Below are 26,156 nucleotides of genomic sequence, written 5' to 3'. Positions count from 1 at the left end.
GTTTGAAAATTTACGAATTTTGCATCAACTCGTCTAGGAGGATGGTATTTCTGAAATGGCACTAATGGTTGGAAAATTCAAAATAAATCGAACTTAACCCATTAACGACCAAGCTGTAAAAATTATTTTTTTGACGAAAGCCATTGGTGTAATTTCGATTATTGACGCTAAAGGAACTCCAATGTTCAGGAATTATTTTTTTCCCATCTTCCATTTTCCGGGAAACGACTGTTCGAAAAATCGAACATTGGCATCAATTTTGAATTCCGGGAAGAATAAGAACAGGGGGTCTCTAAGAATAAACCCAAATTAATCCACCTAAGGTGAGATGTGGCATTTCTTATTTTATGTAATTTTAACATATTACTGACAGGCTTTTTCTTTCAAACGAAAGCATATGCTGTTATTTTTATTGTTAACTGTGGAGAAATGTCAATGCTTAAAAATTAGTCTCCCCAATCATTCATTTCCCGAAAAAATTGCACATTTTCCAAAACGTACCAGAGCACTGCGAAAAAACAATTGAGTTGGGAGATTATCATTCGGTCTGGTGGAAGAATATTCACACAAACAATCTCATTAGAATCCTCGTTACACGAACTGATCATTTCCTCCAGCTCCTCCACACAAGAAATTTTACGGGCCGCCATCACCTAAGGTTATTACGGACAAAAAATCATAGATTTTCAATAATATTTACAAAGTTAATCGATATTTGCAAACATTCACAATTGAAAATGCAAGAATAAATGAAAAACCTTCCGTCTTCTAAAGTAAACAAATCAAAATGCGCAGCGGTGGTTAGATGTGTTGGTGTTGATTCAGCGGAAAAAAAAGTTCGTTATGGCCAACGTTCGATTTTTCGAACACTCAATTTCTCTGGCTGTTATTTTCCTGTAGGAGACACAATCGAATGATTTTCGCTCTATATCACAATGTTTGTCCTTTTGTCAAAGCAATATTGTAGAAAAGTTCACATATTTTTGTATTTTATTGAGTTTTTTAATTGAAATTGAACACCTTCCAAACATATAGTTCCATATAGTTCCATATAGTTCCATATAGTTCCTTATCTTACATCAGCAATGAGAAATATTGCTGTCTGTTACCTGGAATTGAATAAAGATGATCATGGTTTGAATTATAAAGGTTTTAAATTTTCCTAGTTCATTCGTCTGTAGCCTTGAAAAAGGCCAATTAGGGAAACTAAATATTTCATAAAAACGTGCCCTATTTTCTAATTTGGCACCATTCCTGAAAGAAGGGGTCCTAAGTTTTAAAAAAATAGGTAATGCTTTCTTAGATTTTCGTTATTGTTACACATACAAATCGAGAATTATTCAAGCAAATGAAATCAAATAAGGCATATTGAGGTTTTAGGGTGCAATAAATGTTTCTATGGTGGTTAGACTCACCACCCCCTCTCAAAGGGGGGGGGGTGTTCTGCCATACAAACGAAACACAAATTTCCGCATTACTCGAGAATTATTCAAGCAAATGGAACCAAATTAGACATAATATTGAGGTTTTAGGGTACAATAAATGTTTCTATGGTAGCTAACCTCTCTAGCCCCCTCTCAAAGGGGAGAGGGGATGGCCTGTCATACCACAAACACAAATTTCTGCATAACTCGACAACTAATCAAGAAAATGCTAAATTTGGCATGCGAAGGTCTTAGGGGACACAAAACGTTTCTATGGTGAATAGACACTCCTTAAGGGGCTCCCATACAAATGAAACACAAATTTCTGCATAATTCGAGAACTAATCAAGCAAACGAAACCAAATTTAGCTTGTGGAGGTTTTAGGATGCAATAAATGTTTCTATGTGGTTCGACACTCCTCCCTCCTCTCTTAGGGTGGGCTGTCATACAAATGAAAAACAAATTTCTGTATAACTCGAAAACTAATCAAGCAAATGAAGCCAAATTAGGTGAAGATTTCAGGGGACACGAAACGTTTCTATGATGAATGGACACTCTTCCCCCTCTCTAAGGGAAGAAGAGGGGAGGGGTCTGTCTTTATTCGATCATATTTTCTGTATCAAACATTCATTTCATGTAACGGAGAAACATGTTATTTGCAAGTGGTTGAAAAATCTTGACCGAGAATTGAATGTAAATGTTTGTAGGTATTGATAACAAAAAACAAATTTTGGGCGAGACGAAGTTAGCCGGGTCAGCTAGTAATGGATATAATGGGTAAACGGCCCATGTTTATCGTACGTTATCAATATTAACAATAATTCTACAGGTTAAATGGTATGCGGTCGATGATTCCAATATTTAATCACAACTGCTATATATACATTTATCTCAAGTTCGGCTGTTTAATAGATTTACGAACATCTATTTTGAATATTTAACCCGAGTTCAATAAATCACAACGAAATTGTTGTTGACTAGAAAAATATTTTTTTTTATATTTCCAAAAGGGTATGGCTGGCTAAGGGAGTAAAAAGTCCCCCAAAAATAATTATAGGGTACTAAATAAAACATTTTGGCAGTAGTACCTTATATTCCACCTTTTCGTTTTTTACGCCATTCTCAAAAGCTTTGAGACAAAAATATGAAAAAATACTGAAAGTACATCTTACTAAGGTATATCGATAAATATCTTCAAACTATTTTTTCAACTAAAACTTGTTTGAAAATATTGATCGATACACCTAAGTAAGATGTACTTTCAGTATTTTTCCATATTTTTGTCTCAAAGCTTTTGAGAATGGCGTGAAAAATCGAAAAGGTGCATTTTTCACCATAGATCCTGTGGTGTACCATATAAGGACTCAAATGTATGGTACTACTGCCAAAATGTTTTATTTAGTACCCTATACAATATTTTCTATACAACTGGTGATTTGATTTGTGGGACTTTTGACTCCCTTATTCAGCCGGACTCTTTGGAAATATAAAAAAATATTTTTTTGTTTGCGCAAAAAAATATTTTCACATGTGAAAAAAAACACACATGTCTAAAAAAGCCGTAGAAACACATTTAATTTTCAAAATTTCAATGTTTTTTTAGTATTAAAATTTTTGATCAAATTTTTTTTGATATTTTTCTTGATACACCGTAGTAAGATGCACATTCAGTATTTTTTTCAAATTTTTATCTCGAAGCTCTTGAGGATGGCGTGAAATAAACGAAAAAGTACGTTTTTCACTACAGATCCTATGTTAAACCACATAGGGGTTCAAACAAACCGTCAAAATTTCTTATTTAATATCCTATACAATATTTGCCATACAGCTAGTGATTTGGTTTGGGGGCACTTTTTACTACCTTACCCGGCCAGGTCCTTTGTCAATTATCGGAAACTTCATATTCGCTGTATGGAATAAGAAATAATTTTCTATGCCAATTTCTTTTTTTTTTGTGTGAGCCAAATTCTAAAGCACACATGTATAATTATAACAATATGTTATTTGTATTGTTGAAAAAAAAACCTTAAACACGACCGATTAAATAGCTTGTATTTGATTCCTCAACATGGTTGCATTAATTTATTCACGAATCGTCGACGAAACTCTCAAAATAGATATAAAAATAATTATGTTGGCCTGACTTTGTCACCCACAACAGGCTGACAGTCTGACTCCGATGCGTTTAAATGGTTGTTTGTTTTCGCACGGTGCTCCGAAAATAAACGATGCGTGGAAAATAAGGACAACCCATTTTGAATTTCACCGATTCATATCCGAGAACCATACCATGGTGGTGGTGGTGCCGATTGGTGATAGAAAATTACACCAGCAGCCGTTCGGTTCATTTCCACCGACTGAGAACGGATCTGCTGCGATGGAAGAATATCACTTTATTTTAATTGCTTCCATTCAACAGCACGAACCACCTGGCGTGACAAAATCAAATCGCTGTCAGGCTGTTACTGCGCTGAAGTTGCGGAGCTGGAGAAAAGCCATCGATGCTGAGTTTCAATATTCTTGATCTTCCATTCCTCCGCGCTTTATGCGCGATGAAAATGATGGTTGTTTTTACACTGGATAAAAATTAACTTAATGGGAGTCATTCTAGCAAGTTGTGTTACAAAGCGTAAAAGGATATTTGAAAATAGTAGTGGTACCATCTATGTTCTCTTCTTGTTGTATGTGCTAATATCGTTACGAAAGTAACCAAGCCTTCTCAAGGACGGTATCTACGGGCAAACTGGGAAGTTGACCGGTATAACATCGAGCCGACGATAAATTCGTGGTTCAATTCACGAATTTTCAAATATTCCACAGTTTTTAATGCCAGGCGGCAGAGGATATTCTATTGCATAAACTTAAATTACCACGCTAATGTTAATGAAAGCAAACATAACAACCATTCTCATAAATAATTACCGAAGGATCTCGTTTGTAAAGCATTATTTTTGGAACGGGCTTATAGTAAACATTCGAGACGCCACATATTAGCATGCTGCAAAGCGCGCGCGCACATTTCAAAATGTGTTGCAGGGATTGGCCATGCAAAGTTCATTCAAAACAGTGTAATTTACGCCTCGATAATAATGCCATATAATGTTCGTGTTGCTTCCGGCGGCTATGGCAAGTGTATGGAACTGTAAGGAAGTGTGATAAGCATACAAAATGCAATCTTCATCGGCACCAACTATCGCTCCGTGGAGTATGTGATGAGCTATTCCGGTTACAAACTAAGGCAATATACCTTTCCTGCTGAGTTCGAGAGTTTGTTGTGATACACACTGTGTAAATGCACCAATATCATGAGTCATGGATCGCTCCAATCATCGGACATGAGCTAAATAATTCTCAAGCAGTTGCCTTTCGATTGCCTATCTGATGAATTCGAACTACAGAACAAGAGCATCCTCGTCACGCGCGCATTGGTTCAATTTATTCATAAGCTTCGCCATCGGGTGCCTTCAGAATTTAGAAGCAAATAAAGCGAAATTTGCTAAACGTTTGCAGACTAGCTAAAATAGTCGGGCCATAAATTTGAATCTGGCAGTGGTGGACAACGTCAAACAGATCGTGGAAGGGAAGTGCCAACAAAAAACCGATGACGTATGGTTATTTTATGCATTCGAACTGGTGACTTTATCGTGGAAATATTCACTTCTATTGGGAAGGAACGTTTTGTGGAATAATATTATATGGGGAAATCAGGTCGCATCATTATTGATACAACATTTGAATTTGAAAAAAAAGCAATTCAAAATTATTGGAAACAAAAAAGCAAAGTTAGCCGGGTTTGTCAGTAGTAAAAAAAAATGGTTGAAAATTATTCTTTTCATGAATCCTAATGGTTGTATATGTGATGAATCTCTTTTGGAGGGAAAAAAATCTGCTCATTAAGAGTTTTTATCTTAACCAGAGGCTTGGGAACTACTTCCAAGGCGAAGGCAGCGTGTAAACCATTTTCACAATGCATTTGCATGAAATCCACTTACGGTTTAGTACTCGAGGCTTATTATCACGCCTGATGTACATTGCCGTGCTGATGCTGGTGCTGGTGGGTGGGTGAGTGATGCCCGATGATGCCCTGTTATTCGTGAAGCATGTTGGCACATGTGCTCCGGGAATGCACTTCAGCCACTTTTCTAATGGCCACCCGCATTTCAAGCGCTGTGGTTTGCTGCTAGAGAGAAGCGGTGTCTTTAAATAGAGGAAACAGCAAGACAGAAGGCTATTTTTCCGTAGGACCACGGTTACCCGCCTTTTACTTTGGCGCCACTGTTTACTAAAACGTGACGAAAGTTCAGGATAGAAGGACATGATATGCTTCCGGTACTTCTTAATGAAAATCATATAAGAAGTTTAGCTACATGCAATTTTAAACAATTTTATTAAAGAGTCTGTTTGAGACTGATTCATATATTTCACGGAAAAGTTAAAACAAATTATTTAAGTTGGATGTCAGCCTAGATAAATGACGTTGGCGACAGATGTGACTGATAGCTATACAGTCATACCTCGACATAAGACAACCCCGATATAAAGTAACCTTGATATAACGTAACTCGATATAACTTAATTTCTACTTCGATATAACGTAACTTTTTAAGATGTCTTAGAATTGAAAATAAACAATACAGAAATAGTTTTTGGAGCATAAATTATATCGAATAAATGTTTCTAGTAAGTTTTCAAAGAAATAAGTGCCGCAAAATGGGGTGGAATTGGTCATTTTCTCAATGTTTTGTGAATATATCGTATCTAAACCCAATAATATCATGTTTCAGAACAAATGTTTCACGTCCAGTTTTCATTTTTTATATCAATCTGGATAACGGAGTTATTCAATAACGTTGAATTTATTTAGTTCTGGAAACTTCCGACGCATATCGATACATGGTTGAATTTGTACTGAATGGACATAACGTAAATGTAAACAATGACGCCGATCGGTACATTTAGCTGATTGAAACATTTCAGGGAATTTGTTTATCGATTCATGTTACATTCGCCTAAATTTATTTCATTATTTTTTAATAGAAAGGAACTTGCGGAAAAGCAATGTACGGACTGTTTTGTATTACAGTTCACAATAATTTCCCTTATGAAATACGCATGCCTTCAACCTTATATTTAGGACGATTTTTCCACTTGGTATTATTATGGCATTTTTTTAACTTTTAGCATAACTTTGAACATGTTTCAAGAACAAAATTCAGTAGAATTTCCATCTGGAGATAAAGTGAGCCAAACATAGAAACTATAAAATGAACATTGATACTAGAGATGAAACGGATATCCGGCCTTTCCGGCCAATATTTGCCATTCGGTCGAATATCGAGTATTGTAGAAAATCAACGATTTCTCATTAACACAACATAAATCATAACAAAATAGCTCATTAGCTAGCTAACAAAGCATAGCAAGATCATTGATCCATAATCAAAAATAAGGTTTGATCACTGAAATGTCAGATTTTTTAAAAAATCAAATTAATCCTTACTCATTACATTCATTTATGAACTGTACTCAAAATTACCCAGTGGTAAATTATGATTAATAAATAATAAATTTTCAGAAGTTAATGATGACAAACGATTACGCTTTGCTTCGTACACCAGGCCAACTTCAGAGAACAACCTTCGCTGTAATACTACTGCAAGGAACTGAAAGATAAACCCTAACAATCCTTGCCTTGATTGACTGCTTAAATTTTAATGACTAATGATAATAAAATGTAAGCAACGCGATTGCGATTGGTTCTAAATGTTTTCACATTTCGTCGATTTCGTTAGCAACGGGATTTTTTTCCAGAACGCGACGCTAACTATTACTTTCATTTGCCACTTCGTTGAAACAGTCCCAAAAGGCGTGTAGTGAGATTCGTGTATAAGGCTTGCTTCAGTTTCGTCTTTTTCGTTTCATTTACAGGTATTGAAGAAGACGATGAACTGTTACTCTCAGAAGATTTGTCGCAAGATATTTTATATACTCCAAATATTAGGCTGTCAAAAAAGTCCTGTGGTATTTCCGCGAGGTGTCGTTGTAAGCGCGTAGTTCTAGTTGTATTCATTGTATCGAGTCATACTATAGCTTGTTGGAAAGGTATTTTTGCGCTATAATATAGTCCTTGACAGTGTTTTGTTTGGTTAAGTCGTTCGTGAGTTATAGTGTCGCAAATATGGAGCAAAATAAAGAGAAAATCCGACATATTTTACAGTACTACTATGACAAAGGCAAAAATGCATCTCAAGCTGCCAATAAAATTTGTGCAGTTTATGAACCCGACACAGTTTCCATTTCCACCGCACAACTATGGTTTCAACGTTTTCGTTCTGGTGTAGAGGTCGTCGAAGATGCGCCACGCTCCGGAAGGCCTGTCGTCGAAAATTGCGACAAAATCGCTGATTCAGCCGACAAAGACCGGCATAGTAGCAGCCGTAGCATCGGCCAAGAGCTGGGGATAAGTCATCAAACCGTTATTAACCATTTGAAGAAGCTTGGATTCACAAAGAAGCTCGATGTATGGGTGCCACACACGTTGACGCAAAAAAAAACATCTTTGACCGTATCGACGCATGTGAATCGCTGCTGAATCGCAACAAAATCGACCCGTTTTTGAAGCGGATGGTGACTGGCGATGAAAAGTGGGTCACTTACGACAACGTGAAGCGCAAACGGTCGTGGTCGAAGCCCGCTGAAGCGGCTCAGACGGTGGCCAAGCCCTCATTAAGGGCCAGGAAGGTTCTGCTGTGTGTTTGGTGGGATTGTCAAGGAATAATCTATTATGAGCTGCTTCCCTATGGCCAAACGCTCAATTCGGACCTGTACTGCCAACAACTGGACCGCTTGAAGGTAGCACTCATGAAGAAGAGGCCATCTTTGATAAACAGAGGCCGCATTGTCTTCCATCAGGACAACGCCAGGCCACACACTTCTTTGGTGACGCGCCAGAAGCTCCGGGAGCTCGGATGGGAGGTTCTTTTGCATCTGCCGTATAGTCCGGACCTTGCACCAAGTGACTACCACCTGTTTTTATCCATTGCGAACGAGCTAGGTAGTCAGAAGTTAGCCACAAAAGAGGCCTGTGAAAATTGGCTATCCGAGTTTTTTGCCAATAAGGAAGCGAGCTTCTATAACAGGGGTATTATGAAGTTGGCATCTCGTTGGGAACAAGTCATCGAACAAAACGACGCATATTTGACTTAAAACAGATGATTGTAACTAATTTTATGAACAAATGATAATTCAAAAAAATACCGCAGGACTTTTTTGACAGCCTAATACCTTGCCAGCAAGACTGTTTACCTTTCAAGAACTCCTAAAAAGTCTGACATGATTCTAAGAAGGTTGCAATTAAGTAATTCTTCTTAAATCTTCTCTTAAGTAATTGATTCCTGATCAGAGAAAAAAAACCTGTTGAAGATTCCTTGCAGAAAACTTAATACTCTATTAAATGATATCCATTTGAAACGGAACATTTATTCATAGTTCATTATTTTTATGTAAGATTGTCTTTATTTCTTCTAAAATGTAATCCTTTATTCGCTTCATGCACACATACAGTGTATCCGGCCAAACTACTATCAGTTTTATCACTAATTGATGCAAATTTCACTTCAATTTCTTCAGACCTCTTTCCTCATGTTTGTCCACAAAAATTATATTAAATGGGCATAAGAAAGGTTTATAAAAACTGCTAGGTGATAGAAAATTAGTTTTTGCGCCTTTTTGAGTAATCATGAACAGTTTTGCATCAATAAAAAGTTTTTTTTTTGCTTCGATATAACGTAACTCGATATAACGTAAAGAGAAAAAAAATAAAGTTGCCTTATATCGAGGTATAACTGTAATATAGAAAATTATTTGATGATGATGAGTATCAAACCAGGCTTTAGATTGCATCGGTATGTCTGATAATCTGAAAAATCTTCAACCTAATCGATGCTTTCAGTTGCCAGCAAATAACGTTGCATCACACAGATCGCAAGAATGACCGAATAAGTTTCTGAGAGTTCCTCAATTACCACGATCCAAATAAGGGTATTGGTGCATCGTAATACGATAGATCCACACGGAAGCAGAGAAACCATTGATGATTAACCGTAACTAAACGAAGGCGTGATTATTGATGAAAAACTCAAGATCAACATTCACATTCACAATGTCATCAAGAAAATTGTCAAAAAGTATGGAATCTTATGCCGACTGAAAAACGCCCTTCAATGGTTATCCGTGAAGCAAAGAATTGTTTATTTAACTATGGTGTTCATTTTGAAGGATGTGCTCCCGTGGCCGAGTGGTTAGCGTCACAATTAACATGTCGGGTGTTCGGGTTCGATTCCCGTTCTGGTCGGGGGAATTTTTCGTCAAAGAAATTTCCTCCGACTTGCATTGTGGTCACGCGTATTCTAGAGCTTGCCACTCACAATGCATTCAAGGCGTGTTATTTGGCATAGAAATCTCAACTAAGTACTAATAAAAATGACGCAAGTAATACTACGTTGAGACGGCGAAGTTCCTCTAGGAACGTTAGTGGCATTGAAGAAGAAGAAGAAGTTCATTTTGATGGTAGTGAACGGTTTAGCTAATAGATGAAGTGACTTTCACAGTTACAACATTAGAAACGCGAATTAAACGCGAACACTCCATTTCTTGACGTGTGCTTCACAGAATTCGTTGTATTTTAAAGTAATGAATGTGTTCAACTCGACGCCACGACATATTAGATGCGCAACAACACTTACGAAATTTAAGAGGCACTGTATTTCATACGTGAAGCCTATGTTTTATTAACAGCGGAACGGATTTTTTTTATGACGAAGATTTTTACTGGTGAAGTTTCATACGAACGGATAATTTAATGTGGACATTTTTTTTGCAGTTTGTTTTAATAATTTCGATGAACCTGACGAAGTTTTTTTTGAACGGGTTATATTTTGTAGACTATTAAAATTATTTAAATCATCTTTTTTTAAATTTGTATTGATCTCTATTATGTCTATAATGATCTTGGTGATGATATCATATAAAGGATATGAAACTGAAAGTTTTTTAAGTGCCGGTCTAGAAATTTTTCGTAAAGCAAATTATCTCGATTTCTCTGAATGAGGTTATTCATAGTCAATCCTTAACAAGGCTGGAAAATGAAACCCATATTCTAACAATTGATTAACTGAATTGTTTTGCATGCTACTATCAATCAATATCTGTTTCTCTCAGCTACTAATCAGTGATACAATACAAACTTATTTCAATTAACACATCAAATTTCACGCGGTTGATACGAGCCATTTTAGTGATGCGGTATCTAACCTGGTACGGCCATAACAATGAACTTCAAACGCGTTTTTATCGAAACAAGTTTTTTTAAACTGACATACACGATATCTCAAGTTCTACAGAACCGATTCATGTCAAATTTATATGTGTACAATCTGCAGGCATCTCTCTATCGCATGAACCTCCAAAAAACGATTTACTATTTTTCAATAATCGGGAAAAGGCAAAAAAAAAAACGTTTTAAACCGCATTTTGTTTTTCAAACGGCCACCATTTTGTCAAAAAAGATGTTTTTGACTTGTCCGAGGTTAATGCGATAGGTTACTGATTCAGAATCTGTTCGATTTTTTTTTGTTTCAGATAACCAAAAGGGCTGGAATCGTGTATGCCATGACACAACTTTTTTTGAACCCTCTCACTTCATCAGCTCTTAACTATTCTAGTTATGAATGTTTTTTCTCCGTTCAATTCTTGTTTTATTGTTAAAAGATAGATTAACAAATAATGATATAATAGATAGTAAAGATATTCTTTGTTTTATTTTTACGGAGTTCGAAAAAACGTCTGAAATTCGTGTCTCTACACTAGAATACCCCCTTAATGGTGGTGTCGAGAACAGCGGTTTTTTTCTCGATACGAAGTCCAAGAACACAACCATTTTATTTTGAACTTCGAATCCGAGACCGATGGTCGATTAAAAGATACATCGCGTCGGTTTTAATGCCGTTGTGTATTTTGCCTCATACGCACACATTGTTATTTTAGATTGAATCTACTTTCTACCTTTGGCAGCAGTGTGGTTTTGACCTTGTATTCGACCTTTTTGAAGGCTAGAGGCGATAAAATTTAAATCAACCCCCTATAACACAAAGAAAAATATGAACATACATGATACATACTCAGTTCAGTGCGTGTATTGATATCAGGAAACAAATTATGACAAATGTATTGCTCTTGCGAGAGCATGGGTGAATCATGAATCAACCAACTCAAGCCGCTGGTAAACCGCGGAAACCATCCACCTATACCGAAATCACTACAACATTCTACTAAAGACAGATACAAGAATTGTGGAACATTCTAACGGGTGTTAAATGAAAAATGAGAATTTTTTCAATACCTTTCAGCAACTCAATTAAAGAGCGTAAAATTTTCTTTCTCCAAGAAAATTGCTCTTTGGGCTCCCTAGAAACAGTTTGGTTTTGCTAGTTTTAATTTGGTCAAAGCAAAGATGGCGGTAGAGGCGAATGAACTGCAAAGTTTAAAGCCTCTTAAAAACAAAGAAAGAAAGAAAGAAAGATGGCGTCGAAACAGCACGTGCTCCGCGAACGCATTGTACGGTTCTACGAAACGCATTTCCAGCAAGGAAAAAAGTTCACGGTGGCACATTTTAAGGAAGAAAATGTACCTGTCAGTATGGTATATCGTATCCTGGGTTCCCTGAACGTAGAGCGGAAGGTCGGAAATGGTTGTCCGGTGACGATAATGACGAAGCAGAGGAAGACATCGTTAAAGAAGCTGTTTGACAACAAGGACGCAACCAGCCTGCGTGACGCCGGTCGGAAATATGGCTGCTCCCACGTATTGATCCATCGGACCCTCAAGATGGAAGGAATCTTCTGCAGGAAGAAGACGAGGTCGCCGGAGTACACGGAGGAGCAAATTGAGACGGTTAAATCACAGTGTCGGTGGATGACCAAAAAATACCGCGGGACGTCTTTCGTTCTGGACGACGAAAGCTATTTTCCGCTGTCCAAAACGCATATTCCAGGAAATGATAATTACTACTTCAGCGACAAGTCATCCACACCGTCTGAAGTGAAATACAAGTTCAAGCACAAGTTTGAAAAAAAGGTTATGTTGTACATCGCTATTCCCGACCGGGGCATTTCAAAGCCTTGGTTTAAGCCGAGCGGTCCGGCAATCAACCAACAAAGCTATCGTGAAGAGTGCCTCGATAAAATCCTGCTGCCGTTCCTGAACGAGCATCACGCGGATGGGAAGTACGTCTTCTGGCCGGACAAGGCGTCTACCCATTACGCCAAGAAGCCCAATAGAGGATTTCTTTGGCTCACTCAGTGCCCTAGTGTATAAAAACAATTGGAGGGCCAAGGACACGAAGCAACTGACTACAAGAATCCGGAATTGTATCCGGAAAATGGATGTAAGTGCCGTACGTTCTTGTGAGAGTATCGCGACAAAGTTGCGTCGAACAGCAGACCACGGCCCTTACTCAAACATTCACTGACATTTTTTTGAAGAAAATACATTTTTTTTTTCCAAAATATATATTTTTATCAAGGCTCATATGGCGTTAGCCTTACGGGGCCGGGAGTTCAATACTTTGACAATTTTTCTTATTATCTATGTTAGTAATGTGTAACCGATTACTCGCGGTTGGCTCGAGGTTAGTATTACAAGTGTTTTCGTAATTCGGATGTTGCTGTCTCCAATGCTCTGTACGTGTGCCCGACACGGGATACTTCCTATTGGGATGCAGCTGACCTTTAATCAGCAACGCCCCCCTAGTCTGTACCTCATATCTAGCGTGGTGCGTCTTCTCGACTCGAGGAATCCAGGATAGAATAGTCACTAACCGGCGCAATCATCAGTTCGTGTAGAGTTGTCATGAGCGGTACAACCTTTGGCTCTTGTTGAAATATTGCTGTGGACTGCACAACCTTTGGCCCGTGTATCTGTAAAGAGTGTGTGTATGTATTGCCGCGACTAAGTAAAAGTTTATCGATCGGATAGGAGGGATATAAAACGGGGACACAACGAAGGAAACATCATTAAACGTTGACATCGGCGTTCCTGAGGAACAGGTATAGATGAAGCAGAAGATCAGGATCACGGCTACCTAAGATATCCCGGACGGGGATCTCCGATTGTCTGCCTTGGAAAATACATTATGTTATTAATTGAAATGTTGAAATGAAAATACATTATGTTATTAATAAAAAATACTGAAATCGATGAAAAAAAAAAACTTTTTTTTATATGTGATTGAAAAAATTCTCATTTTTTATTTAACACCCGTTATAATAAGATGATATAACAAGAGATGATAAACAGGTAAATCGAACAGAATTATATCATAGTCCTACGTCACCTATACGGTCGAGTCCTGGACACAACCAATTTTAATGATTTGTTTCTTTCTATTGATATTCGATACTTGAGTAAAGAAGAAAAATAAACAGTCTTCTCAGAGGATGGATAATAATATGAATTCTATAATATTTCGTTGTCCTAATGTTATGTTTGCATGAAAGAATAATAAATTATGGCATTTGAAAATGAGTAAAAGAATAGCATCATCTCCATTTATCACGCTTTTCTACTAATGCATAATTTGTTTACCCTCTTGAAGCTTTTTAGTGTGGCATGATTAATGGATGAACCCTTGGAAGGGAATGTGGGATCTAAGAAAGCAGAGGGAGATTATTGTTGCAAGAAATTTTCACAATTTCCGCAGTGTCATCGATTATTTTTAAGGATATCGTTAGATTTAGAAATTAAAACGTGTTTGTAGCGAGTCAGAGCTTTGTTACGTCACGCTGGAATGGATTATGTGCTGCTAGAATGCTGCTCTTTTGCAGTTTCATGTGCGACTCATTTGCGTTGCAAAAGTCTATGGATTATTTTTTGCATGAATAGAAACATAGACAGTAGTACGTGGTACGTGGAGGTGTACCTGTGTCAACAAAAGCGCTACAGAGAAAACTTTTTGGTTTTTGTGTTTCGTCTACGTCTTCTCATAAATGTAACCCTCGTAGATGGTGGAATATCCAAACATACAATTTCCATAAACGTTCTGTAAATCTCCAAACATATTTTAGGGCTAGTTACAATACTGAAATGCCCTTGATACGAATCTTTTTTTGTTGCTATCAATTACCTACGAATCTACCTCCGTGGCGTGTGTTATGGGCTGAAAAAATTAGACAGGCGGAAAATTCGATATGTGTTTTCCCCATGCCACCGCACGACCGGTGATGAGATGAGCGCATCGGATGATGCTGGGCTGGGAAAGATAACTCACCTGAAACGGTATCTCCTTATTCTTTTTGATTATGTGGAAACCGCATATTTTTGTTTCGTCGACTTTGATTAACGGTGTAATTTCGACGAATGTTTCATTCTCTTTGATCAAACCGTGATATGACGTCTCCAGGACGCGTTCTGAAAAGAAACCAAAAAAACGGGAAAAGGCATGATTAGTATACGTATGAAAACATGACAATCATTACTGGAAATGCTGGCGGCAGATTTCTCTGTTGTTTTAATGAATGTTGGTTGAGAAGATTGAATTGCATTGAATTGAAATTAGGGAACAGTGAAAATTCAGATATCATTCAAATATTTTCTAACAGAAATATTTTAAAGCTCATGAAATGTTTCCTCTCATTGAAAATACTATACACAAATTGTGAAGCACTGTGCCGATACTTCTTCTTCTTCTTAAATGGCTCTAACGTTCCTAGAGGAACTTCGCCATCTCAACGTAGTATTACTTGCGTCATTTTGTTATTAGTACTTAGTTGAGATTTCTATGCCAAATAACACGCGTGACCACAGTGCAAGTCGGAGAAAATTTCTTTGGCGAAAAATTCCCCCGACCAGAACGGGAATCGAACCCGAACCCCCGGCATGACAATGTGTGACGTTAACCACTCGGCCACGGGAGAACCATCATACTTGTTATCGCTATTCAAATCCCTCCATCTATTTTACTGCCAACCACAAAATAGGCTCATTTGTAGGTACACATATGCAGAATGGAAACTGAGTGTTGTTCAAAGACCTGCCCTTATCGTTATCGTAGAACGAATGGGGTTCATCGTTATCCGAGAAAAAAGTACGCGACATAGATGATATGCTCGATTCCTCGCGAGCAGTACACTCCCCTTTTCACATAATAATAAGTACTGATTTCTATCATCCCAGCGTGAAGGTTTCCATTTTCTCAACTGTAGACTGTACGAAGAACATACTTTTCCTCGTTTAAAGATGGACGGGAAAACCCTGTTGTCATGCAGTATTCGTGAAAAATTGTGAGTCAACGGATATTGGTCTGTAAAACGGGCAAATCGACAAGCAACCACATCTGAGAAATAGCGCTTCGAAATAATGGATTTCGATAAACATTTCCGGTTATTTTTTTTTATTTGAGAGCTGATTCGCATGCTCGAATTTTCTCACCTCAAACATTTCCAGGTAAAGTAGTAGTTGTGTACTAGTCGCTAGAACCCTTCCCTAGCGTATAAACAAACGGATCTTAGCAAAAGTTTTTTCAATCGCACAATATTCCAGAAATCACGCAAGACGTCGTACGAACAATTTCCGTCGTTACAATTTGCTGCTTAGCTGAATAAAGGTCCATTCCCACTGCTCTGTGTCAAGATTTTTTCAATACGTTGACATTGCCTACTTGCGCTGATACCACATTTCACTTGAATTTGTTTGTATGAGAGAGGAAGTATGCCAGCCATTCGCTTTCGTTTTCCAATCTTCCAGGCGAAATTTTGTCAGTGTTTAAATAGATGTAACTCTTCGGTATTTTTAAGATTTAAGATTTAAGATTTAAGATTTAAGATTTAAGAAGAATTAAGATTTGCGGTTTACGATTTACGATTTACGAATTTGCGATTTATTATCGCGATTTACAATTTACAATTTACAATTTACGATTTACGATTTACGATTTACGATTAGCGATTTACGATTTACGCTTTACCTTTTACGACTCGCGATTTGCGATTCACGATTTGCGATTTAAGATTTACGATTTACGAATTACGATTTACGACTTGCGATTTACGATTTACGATTTGCGATTTACGATTTACGACTTACGATTTACAATTTACGATTCACAATTTACGATTTGCGGTTTATGATTTGCGATTTACGATTCACGAATTTGCGATTTACAATTTACGATTTACGATTAGCGATTTACGATTTACGAATTACGCCTTACCTTTTACGATTAACGACTTGCGATTCACGATTTGCGATTTACGATTTACGATTTGCGATTTACGATTAACGATTTACGATTTGCGATTTACGGTTTTAGAATTTGGGATTTACTGTTAGCGATTTACAATTTACGATTTACGATTTACGACTTGCAATTAACGATTCACGATTTACGATTTACGATTTGCAATTTCCTATTGACGAACCCCGATTTACGATTTGCGATTTACGATTTACGATTTACGATTTACGATTTGCGATTTGCGATTAACGATTCACGATTTGCGATTACCGATTCACGATTTACGATCTGCGATGTGCGATTTGCGATTCACGATTTACAATTTACGATTTACGATTTGCGGTTTATGATTTGCGATTTACGATTCACGAATTTGCGATTTACAATTTACGATTTACGATTAGCGATTAACGATTCACGAATTAAGCCTTACCTTTTACGATTAACGACTTGCGATTCACGATTTGCGATTTACGATTAACGATTCACGATTTACAATTTACGATTTATAATTCACAATTTACGATTTAAGATTTACGATTTGCGATTTACGGTTTTAGAATTTGGGATTTACTATTAGCGATTTACAATTTACGATTTACGATTTACGATTTACGCTTTACCTTCTACGATTTATGACTTGCAATTTACGATTCACGATTTACGATTTACGATTTACGATTTACTATTTACGATTTACGATTTGCAATTTCCGATTGATGAACCCCGATTTACGATTTGCAATTTCCGATTGATGAACCCCGATTTACGATTCGCGATTTACGATTTACGATTTACGATTTGCGATTTGCGATTAACGATTCACGATTCACGATTTGCGATTCACGATTTACAATTTACGATTTACGATTTACGCTTTACCTTTTACGATTTGCGATTTACGATTTACGATTTACAATTTAAAATTTAAAATTTACAATTTACAATTTACAATTTACAATTTACAATTTACAATTTACAATTTACAATTTACAATTTACAATTTACAATTTACAATTTACAATTTACAATTTACGATTTACGATTTACGATTTACAATTTACAATTTACAATTTACAATTTACAATTTACAATTTACAATTTACAATTTACAATTTACAATTTACAATTTACAATTTACAATTTACAATTTACAATTTACAATTTACAATTTACAATTTACAATTTACAATTTACAATTTACAATTTACAATTTACAATTTACAATTTACAATTTACAATTTACAATTTACAATTTACAATTTACAATTTACAATTTACAATTTACAATTTACAATTTACAATTTACAATTTACAATTTACAATTTACAATTTACAATTTACAATTTACAATTTACAATTTACAATTTACAATTTAAAATTTACAATTTACAATTTACAATTTACAATTTACAATTTACAATTTACAATTTACAATTTACAATTTACAATTTACAATTTACAATTTACAATTTACAATTTACAATTTACAATTTACAATTTACAATTTACAATTTACAATTTACAATTTACAATTTACAATTTACAATTTACAATTTACAATTTACAATTTACAATTTACAATTTACAATTTACAATTTACAATTTACAATTTACAATTTACAATTTACAATTTACAATTTACAATTTACAATTTACAATTTACAATTTACAATTTACAATTTACAATTTACAATTTACAATTTACAATTTACAATTTACAATTTACAATTTACAATTTACAATTTACAATTTACAATTTACAATTTACAATTTACAATTTACAATTTACAATTTACAATTTACAATTTACAATTTACAATTTACAATTTACAATTTACAATTTACAATTTACGATTTACGATTTACGATTTACGATTTACGATTCACGATTTACGATTTACGATTTACGATTTACGATTTACGATTTACGATTTAAGATTTACGATTTACGATTTACGATTTACGATTTACGATTTACGATTTACGATTTACGATTTACGATTTACGATTTACGATTTACGATTTACGATTTACGATTTACGATTTACGATTTACGATTTACGATTTACGATTTACGATTTACGATTTACGATTTACGATTTACGATTTACGATTTACGATTTACGATTTACGATTTACGATTTACGATTTACGATTTACGATTTACGATTTACGATTTACGATTTACGATTTACGATGTACGATTCAGGATTTTCGATTTGCGTATATTTTAGTGTATACGGTATACCTTATACGAAATTGGGTATTCAATATACGATATACGATAAACGATTTACGTTTTGCGATAAGATGTTCAATTCGAAATTCAACGTTCATCTTCCAAGGTCTCGAGAATATTTGAGATTATCAACATGAGTTGAGTTGCGATATACGATCATGTATAAATGATAGTTTTATAATACTTATTCCGATAATAGAGAGTGGAATAGTATTCTCGTACTAAAATTGATGCAAATAGCATATGAAGTTTTATTGTCACACATCGTGTGAAATACGTCGTATTAGGATTGGTTGTCGCATTCGTCGCTTTGCCAGAGTTTGCCTTCTTGGATGCGTCCAACAGAAGAGTCTGAACTTTTAGTGGAATAATTTTCAGTGTTACCATGTAGTTCTGCTACTTAATCCACTATTATTCTGATTTTTTAAATATCATAAAAATCAGAATAATAGTGGATTAAGTAGCATTCTTTTTCGAAAATATTTGGTTGATTTTGTTGTAGGCATGGAGAAAACTTATCTTTTGCATTATAGGAAGACAATCCTAGAGAGTTTACGAATGGGATAGGCTTAATGAGCGGTTTAGTAGACGATTAATAGAGTTTACGCTCTCTGCCGTTGAGATTAGATTTCTGTATAGCGCATGCGCGATATATCGCTGGGTCGATTGTGTTCAGAGAGTTCTCTCGGTTACCTTCTTAGGTTTCCCACAGTTAACTCTCCGCTATCGCATATAGATTTCGTAAAAGTACATCTGATAAATAATAGAATATATAACCAGTCCAAATAATTTTACAGGGTTTCTTTCTGATGATACCTAAAGATAATTTCGACCGCGTGTTGTGACATATGAGATATTTTCAAGTGGTTACAGTGAATTTTGATTCGTCATACCCCTTCCAACTAGCAATTTTCCTTCCATGATATTCACTAGGGAACCACGCTATAGAGGCGACCCTTCTGGCCTTCGGGCGGCGAATATAATACTAACATTCCGTCCCTTCTCCTGGCGACTGTGAGGACGTCGTTATTGTCTATTCAAAGCTCGAATCGGTTTTGTTTGAATAATGGTTTGCTACTCCATGGTTTCAGTGTGTTTGTGCAATTGCACTTGTTCAGGTCAATCACGGTGAGCAACTACGGAATGTACAGACTACCCAAGCTCAAGCTCAAGCAATCAGTCTAGATTAACTTATTACTGAATTTAGTGTTTCTATCGCACACCGTAGATGTTTCGAACTTTCGAGGGGTATGACGAAAGCTACAGTTTCCATCGCTTGAGTTTTTCCATAGCACAAGATGTCGTTTATCTTATATCGATTCCAAAAACTATTTTTTATTACAAGTTAAATATTAACCGGAAAGTCAAGATCTATAAAAATCCGAAACAATGATTTTCGGCGATGAAATTTTTGGCGAAGTACAAAATATATTCTGAGAGATTTTTTTCTCTCTTGAACGGAGAAAACATGGTGTAAATGCACCGGTATGAACTCAAAAAAATAGATTGCAAATGTCACAACGGATAAAGCTCGATTTGGTTCCGACACGGCCACGTCACACGGCAATATGAGTAGACCCTTACTCAACTGTGACAGGCAACTTATTTGTCGCTTGTGAAGTCAAATTAAGGAGGAGAAAATTTTGCAGTGCCAATTAGCCCATAACATTCAGTTGTAGACAAGACTTTTTTTCCTGAAACAGTAAAAGTTTTAGTGCCATTTCATGAAAATATATTAGAACAATTATTCCGATTAGTGACACACGATAGAAGCCACTCCCAGGATTCAAAGTGTGGTACACTTAATTATTGATACATTCATGAACAGGTTCAGTTCAGTTTAGTTTCAATTAGGTGAGAGACCTGATTATCTACAACTGCCTGCTCATCACTATTGTCTATTAAAACATTTATTCCACGAATGATTTCTTAGCATCCCGTGGGAAATTTCTCCCACAATTTCCCTTTTTCTCGATTGAAGTTGGGACATGAGCGGGGTTGTCATAAGCACACTTCTCTTGCACTGAGCGAAATGATTTAGTACCCCTATCGTTGCGTCTGGTGGCACCAGACTCCACCTTTCCTCGGAACGCTAGAGCATCCCAGGCCAGTGTCAGCTTTATTTGGCGCAGCGCTGGTGGGAGGAGGGTTAAATTGAATAGGGAAATTCCAAAGCCGTTTAATAATTGAGTGCTCTTGATTGTAGGTCGAGGAGAGACGATGGTTGAGCCAATAACCTATTTTTCCGTGTTGTTTTAGCCTCGTCCAATAGACTAACCAACCTTTCTCCGAACAAAATAATAGCTGAATCAGGATAGTGGTGATATGGGTAGGCTCTGATGTCAGTTAGTACACGAATCGGCACAAAGAGTTTAACATTGTATCATTTTTCGAATCTCCAAGCATTGAATTATTTCCATTTCACGCCCCTATTCACTGCATTGCAAATGTTATGATTCGTGCAGATGAAGAGGAAAGGGTGGCGTGTATATAAAACATAGAATACACTGTTATATCCATTGTTTGATTTGTATGAATAAATGGGAACATCTTCATAGTCTAACATAATTTTATCATTGATCTTCAACTAAATTTTAGCCGAGGCGCTTATGAAAGATCAAACATCACATCACAGGACACAACGAATGGATTTATCATTGAGGATAGCGAACAGCCATTGTTAATAAGAACCCGTGTCTGTTGGAGCAATCATCATCGTTAACGCGGTAGAATTCGAATCTCGCGGATATTGAAAAACACAAATGTGGGAACCAAGTCTGGATATCGTGGATATTGAAAAACACAGATGTGGGAATTAAAGTCTGTTCAGTCTATATCGATAATAGGAAGGGTTTTTCTTGGAAGGCAAGAGTGCAGTATTGCCGTACCTATTTTAATTATAAAATAACATTTTTATTATTCTAAAAGGTGACTCCGGCTAACATAAATGTGAATCCGACAGTCAAAGTTTGAAGTGAGGAGCCCTGCTTTAAGATATCGAAAATCTCTTTTTTTTCGTAACTATAGATTCTTAAAATGTTTGAGAATACCAGGTGTGCGAGTTGAAGTTGCCCGGTTGATATTGTAGTTGGATGCAGGATTGTATGGGTTTCTTTGATTTGAAATATATGTATTTTTTTCATTTGACATGAAACATAAAAAATAAAAAATAAAGTGCTCTCCCGGCCTGGTCATGGGTTGTCACATTTTTGTTTCAATGGGTCATGCACTTGCAAATTACTTGGCTGTATATAAAGATGACAAAAAATTAGGTCGGCGAATGGTTTTCGTCGAAACAGAAAAAAAAATTGTGAGAAGGAGTCTACAACTTATCTCAGGGATGGGCGAAATGTCAAGAATCAAATGGGGATTACTGTAATAAAAAAATTTTAACGTTCTCCTGAAAATTGTGTTCACCGAAATTCATCAAAAAAATTAGAGATGGGTTATATTTGTGAAATAACCGCAAGGTAGACGTAGGACTACTAAATGTTTTTCTTGGAAATGTGTGAGTGGATAAGAATATGTTTTGAAGTATAAATGATGCAGTGAAATACATAAAATTAAGCTCTTTTGAACTGACTCATGGTCCTGAAAAGGATTGACGGTTGATTATTCTTTGTTCTCGTGAGAACAATACACGAGATCTACGTCTTCCTAGAAGGGTCCTAACTCAGACAGCTGTCACGTTTTGAAGGGATATTTTGAACGTTAATAACTCAAACTGTTGCGAACAGATTTGGTTGATTTTTTGTGATGTGATGAATGTTAAATGTTTCGTAAAAAAGATCAAACAGTTGTTTGACATGCAAAACATAGTTATTTTTTCAATTAATAAAGAGTTCAGTTCAATTCTTCCCAAACACAGACATCGGAATCAGAGACGAAAGTCGCGAAAAGAGAAAAAATCGTAGACGAATAAGATTTCCGCCTACAAAAAAAATGAAGAAGATATAATTTTGGGACGTCTCCGTGGCAGCGCGTCTACTTAGGGGCTGTCCATATACCACGTGGACAGAAAATGCACGACTTTTGACACCCCTTCTCCCTCCCCCTCCGTGAACAAGTTAAAATTAGCTTTATTAGAAGACGGGGCTATTCACTGTTCTTTGATTTTTTTCACTAACATTGCTTGGGAAGATGTTTTTATCGCTTCACACTTTCTTCCAAGTTTCATTTGGGTTGCAGTGATTTCCCATATCCATATTTGAACTTGAAACAGTTTGGCTCGATATGCTGATTGAAGAACAAATGGTGAAAATCATGAACACTCTCTCACTGTCAGTTCCTACAAAGACACCCCAGATCATAAGAATAAGGTAGAATTGACAAACTTAGTCCAGTCAAAAATAACAATAATCGGAAAATATGTCATGTTTTCTTAAGAAAGTTTCAACGTTAATAACTATTTTTGCTACGAACTGATTTTGATGATTAACATACCAACAAAATCGACAATTCATACCAACAAATTCGACAAATTTGTTCGATATGCTATACACTACGATTCCCTACGATTCTTTCCGTTTTTCAACTCATTGAGTAGAAATATGCCGCTATTACAAACACACAGTCTCGCTCCAGCTAGCGAGAGGACAACGGTTTTTCCTAATGTATATAACATACATAGCGGTTTCGCTTAATACAAAATCCAAGAACAAAATCATTTCAGAAGGTCGATGGTCTTGTATCCGGTATATAACTCGCACAGAGGTACAAGTTTCCGAAACCTAAAAGTGAAGGTAGGGAGGCACCGCATCGATTTTGATGCCATCTGGTGTGCCGAAATGTGGAATAATGGTGCTGATGCAAAAAATATATCATCACCTGTGACTGAGTGTAATTGGAAAATAGTTTGTATTTCAAATTGCTCTAGTTCAGGCCACAATTCTTCAAAGCAGTGATGATACATCCCCGATTTTATAGAACACTAAACTAATCCGGGTAGTATCTGTTATCTGTAAGGAAACCAGTACAAACAATGAACCTGTAGTATCATCGCGGTTAACGATTTCAACGATGGTCTTTCTTCATAATTTTTGGGAAATATTAAAAAAAACAAATTATGGTGTGTGTTCTATTTCCGCTATTCATTTTTGGGAGTTCTCGGGAGATAAAAACAACGCGGCTTTTGTATCAGGAGCGAAAGTTGAATTGAACCCGCGACATTTTCAATATGACAGAGCTCGCTAAAATATTCTTTGGACAGTTCTTCATCTTCTTCTTTTTTCTATTGTCCAATCAATTAATTTTGCATAGAAATGTTAGTTTTTTCTATGAAATATTCATCCAATACATCCACGTGAACATTGTCTATATCCCTATCCCCCACACCGTGGACAAGCGTGAACATTTTCGTACCCCTTGCCACCCCTAAAATTGTTCACGTGGTATGTGGGCAGCCCCTTGATAAGCGAAGGATCACGAAAATGATATATAATCAACTGTACGGCACCCGCCATGGTTTTGGTGCCAGCATCTCAAACGTCGAAAGTATTTGTTTTCTGCAAAACAGCGATCCGCGTTGACGGCATTGAGATTCATTTACTAGTTTAGGGGAGCGTCAAAGAATAGCTGATTTTCAGTCGGAATGCACGTTTTCAAAATTATGAATGAATATTAGCTTTTGTATATCAAATTAGTATTTTATTTAAATTCAAAAAAATTTTGTTTGCAGATGGTGAAAAAGTCTCATAGGAAAATTGTTTATGAAGACAACTTTATATTGTCAACTTTATAAGGTCAGAAATACGTGTTTCAAGTAATTAAATAACATGATGTGAAAATTTTCATTCACTTTTTAAAATTTGAAAACCGGCTTCGTGTCTTCTGATCTGATAGAGATTACACTAACGAGTTTGGGACTCAAATTATGGCGCTAATTTGAAGTCGCCACCAGACGTCGACACCATGCCACTGTCATCGCGAATTACCACTTTACCACCATCTGATATATCGTGATTTCGATGATGAACTTTTACAGCAAATGGATAGTGAGATAGGCGGTGACAGTAGGTAGAGTAAGATAGCGATAAACGTGCCATATACCTGGATATAATAGAAAAAATTAATCGGTCAATCGAATAATTTTGGGATGAATTAAAAGATTTTAAATCTCCGTAAACAAGGAAAAGAAGAAGTTATTACTAATTACCTGTACTTCTGTATCACTGTATCCAAGGAAAACACCAATTAAAGTTGTTAATCGGGCGTTATTGTTGATTTACGGAGCTCTACGGAAAATTGTAGGGTTCCGTAGTTGCTCTGCTCCCTGGCAGGTAGGATCCATGTTTTGAATATAGTTTGTCTCGTCCTGTTTTTTTTGTTTTGCTTCGAAACCATATTTATTTGAATAATAATGCACTTCTGCAACGATCGAAGCAAATAAAGATCGGAAGGGGCAATATGAAAACTGTTTTCCCGGTCATCTCTTGATACGTTTTATTAGATGCCTCATTTGGTGTAATCGAGCGTGAAATTGTATCAAAATTATAAACCGTTGCGCTAGGTAAAAATGGAAGACAACGTTTCGATAAATAAGAGTAAGACATTGAATACTTGCCTATACTGCAGAATACTTCTAAGATTATTTGAGTCGTTGTGGATTGTTCACACGCAATTCTGAGCAGGTATTGTCATCGTTGGACTAGAAAATACACCGAGAAGTCGAAACTCAATGTTTTATGAACATCTAATGAACGGCAAAACCTACACCTCAATTTGTTGGATAAGTACAAGTTCAAGTATATTAGATTTAAGCAAAATCATGCTGATTTTCTTCAGTAGATCAGTTTTTCATTTTCCGGAAAAGTTTTTTACTGCGCCAGTCTTGTCAGGTGTGGCTACTCGCATGACAAAACACTCGGCACCTTCGTTCCAACACTCATACAGATCATTCCGGTTTTGTCAGGTCAATTGATACGCGTTTAAGTCCATGCGAGATATGGTTTCCCATGACTAGGGATTAGATTTCTATATTTTCCTGTGTCATTCCTTGTGTCATTGTCGATGCAATATTGTTAGTACACACGTTTCGAAAACGTTGTGTATTTTTTTTAGATATGAAATTCTCCCTTCCTCTCTTCCCAGATGTGTATATTCACTCTATATTGCAAAGCATATTGATTTTAGGTGGGACTACTGGAGTTTTTTTTCATCCGCAATGAACTCTTGTGCCTATTGCTACGTGACTAACACTGG

At 36.3% G+C, this 26,156-nt stretch overlaps 1 protein-coding gene across 3 annotated transcripts in view; it reads right to left on the bottom strand.

Moving 5' to 3' along the window:
* LOC129764520 (calsyntenin-1) overlaps positions 1-26,156 on the bottom strand; it is a 186,990-nt gene that overhangs the window by 41,957 nt on the left and 118,877 nt on the right. For all 3 annotated transcript variants that reach the window (XM_055763691.1, XM_055763693.1, XM_055763692.1), the window contains exon 3: positions 14,750-14,889. In XM_055763691.1, the coding sequence (XP_055619666.1) occupies positions 14,750-14,889 (140 nt within the window). The remainder of the gene's footprint in view (positions 1-14,749; positions 14,890-26,156) is intronic.

This window comes from Toxorhynchites rutilus, chromosome 2, assembly GCF_029784135.1.
Source record: "Toxorhynchites rutilus septentrionalis strain SRP chromosome 2, ASM2978413v1, whole genome shotgun sequence".
In the NCBI taxonomy this organism is placed as follows: Eukaryota; Metazoa; Arthropoda; class Insecta; order Diptera; family Culicidae; genus Toxorhynchites; species Toxorhynchites rutilus.
The sequence above is the reverse complement of the archived record's forward strand: the minus strand, read 5'-3'. Positions and strand labels throughout refer to the sequence as shown.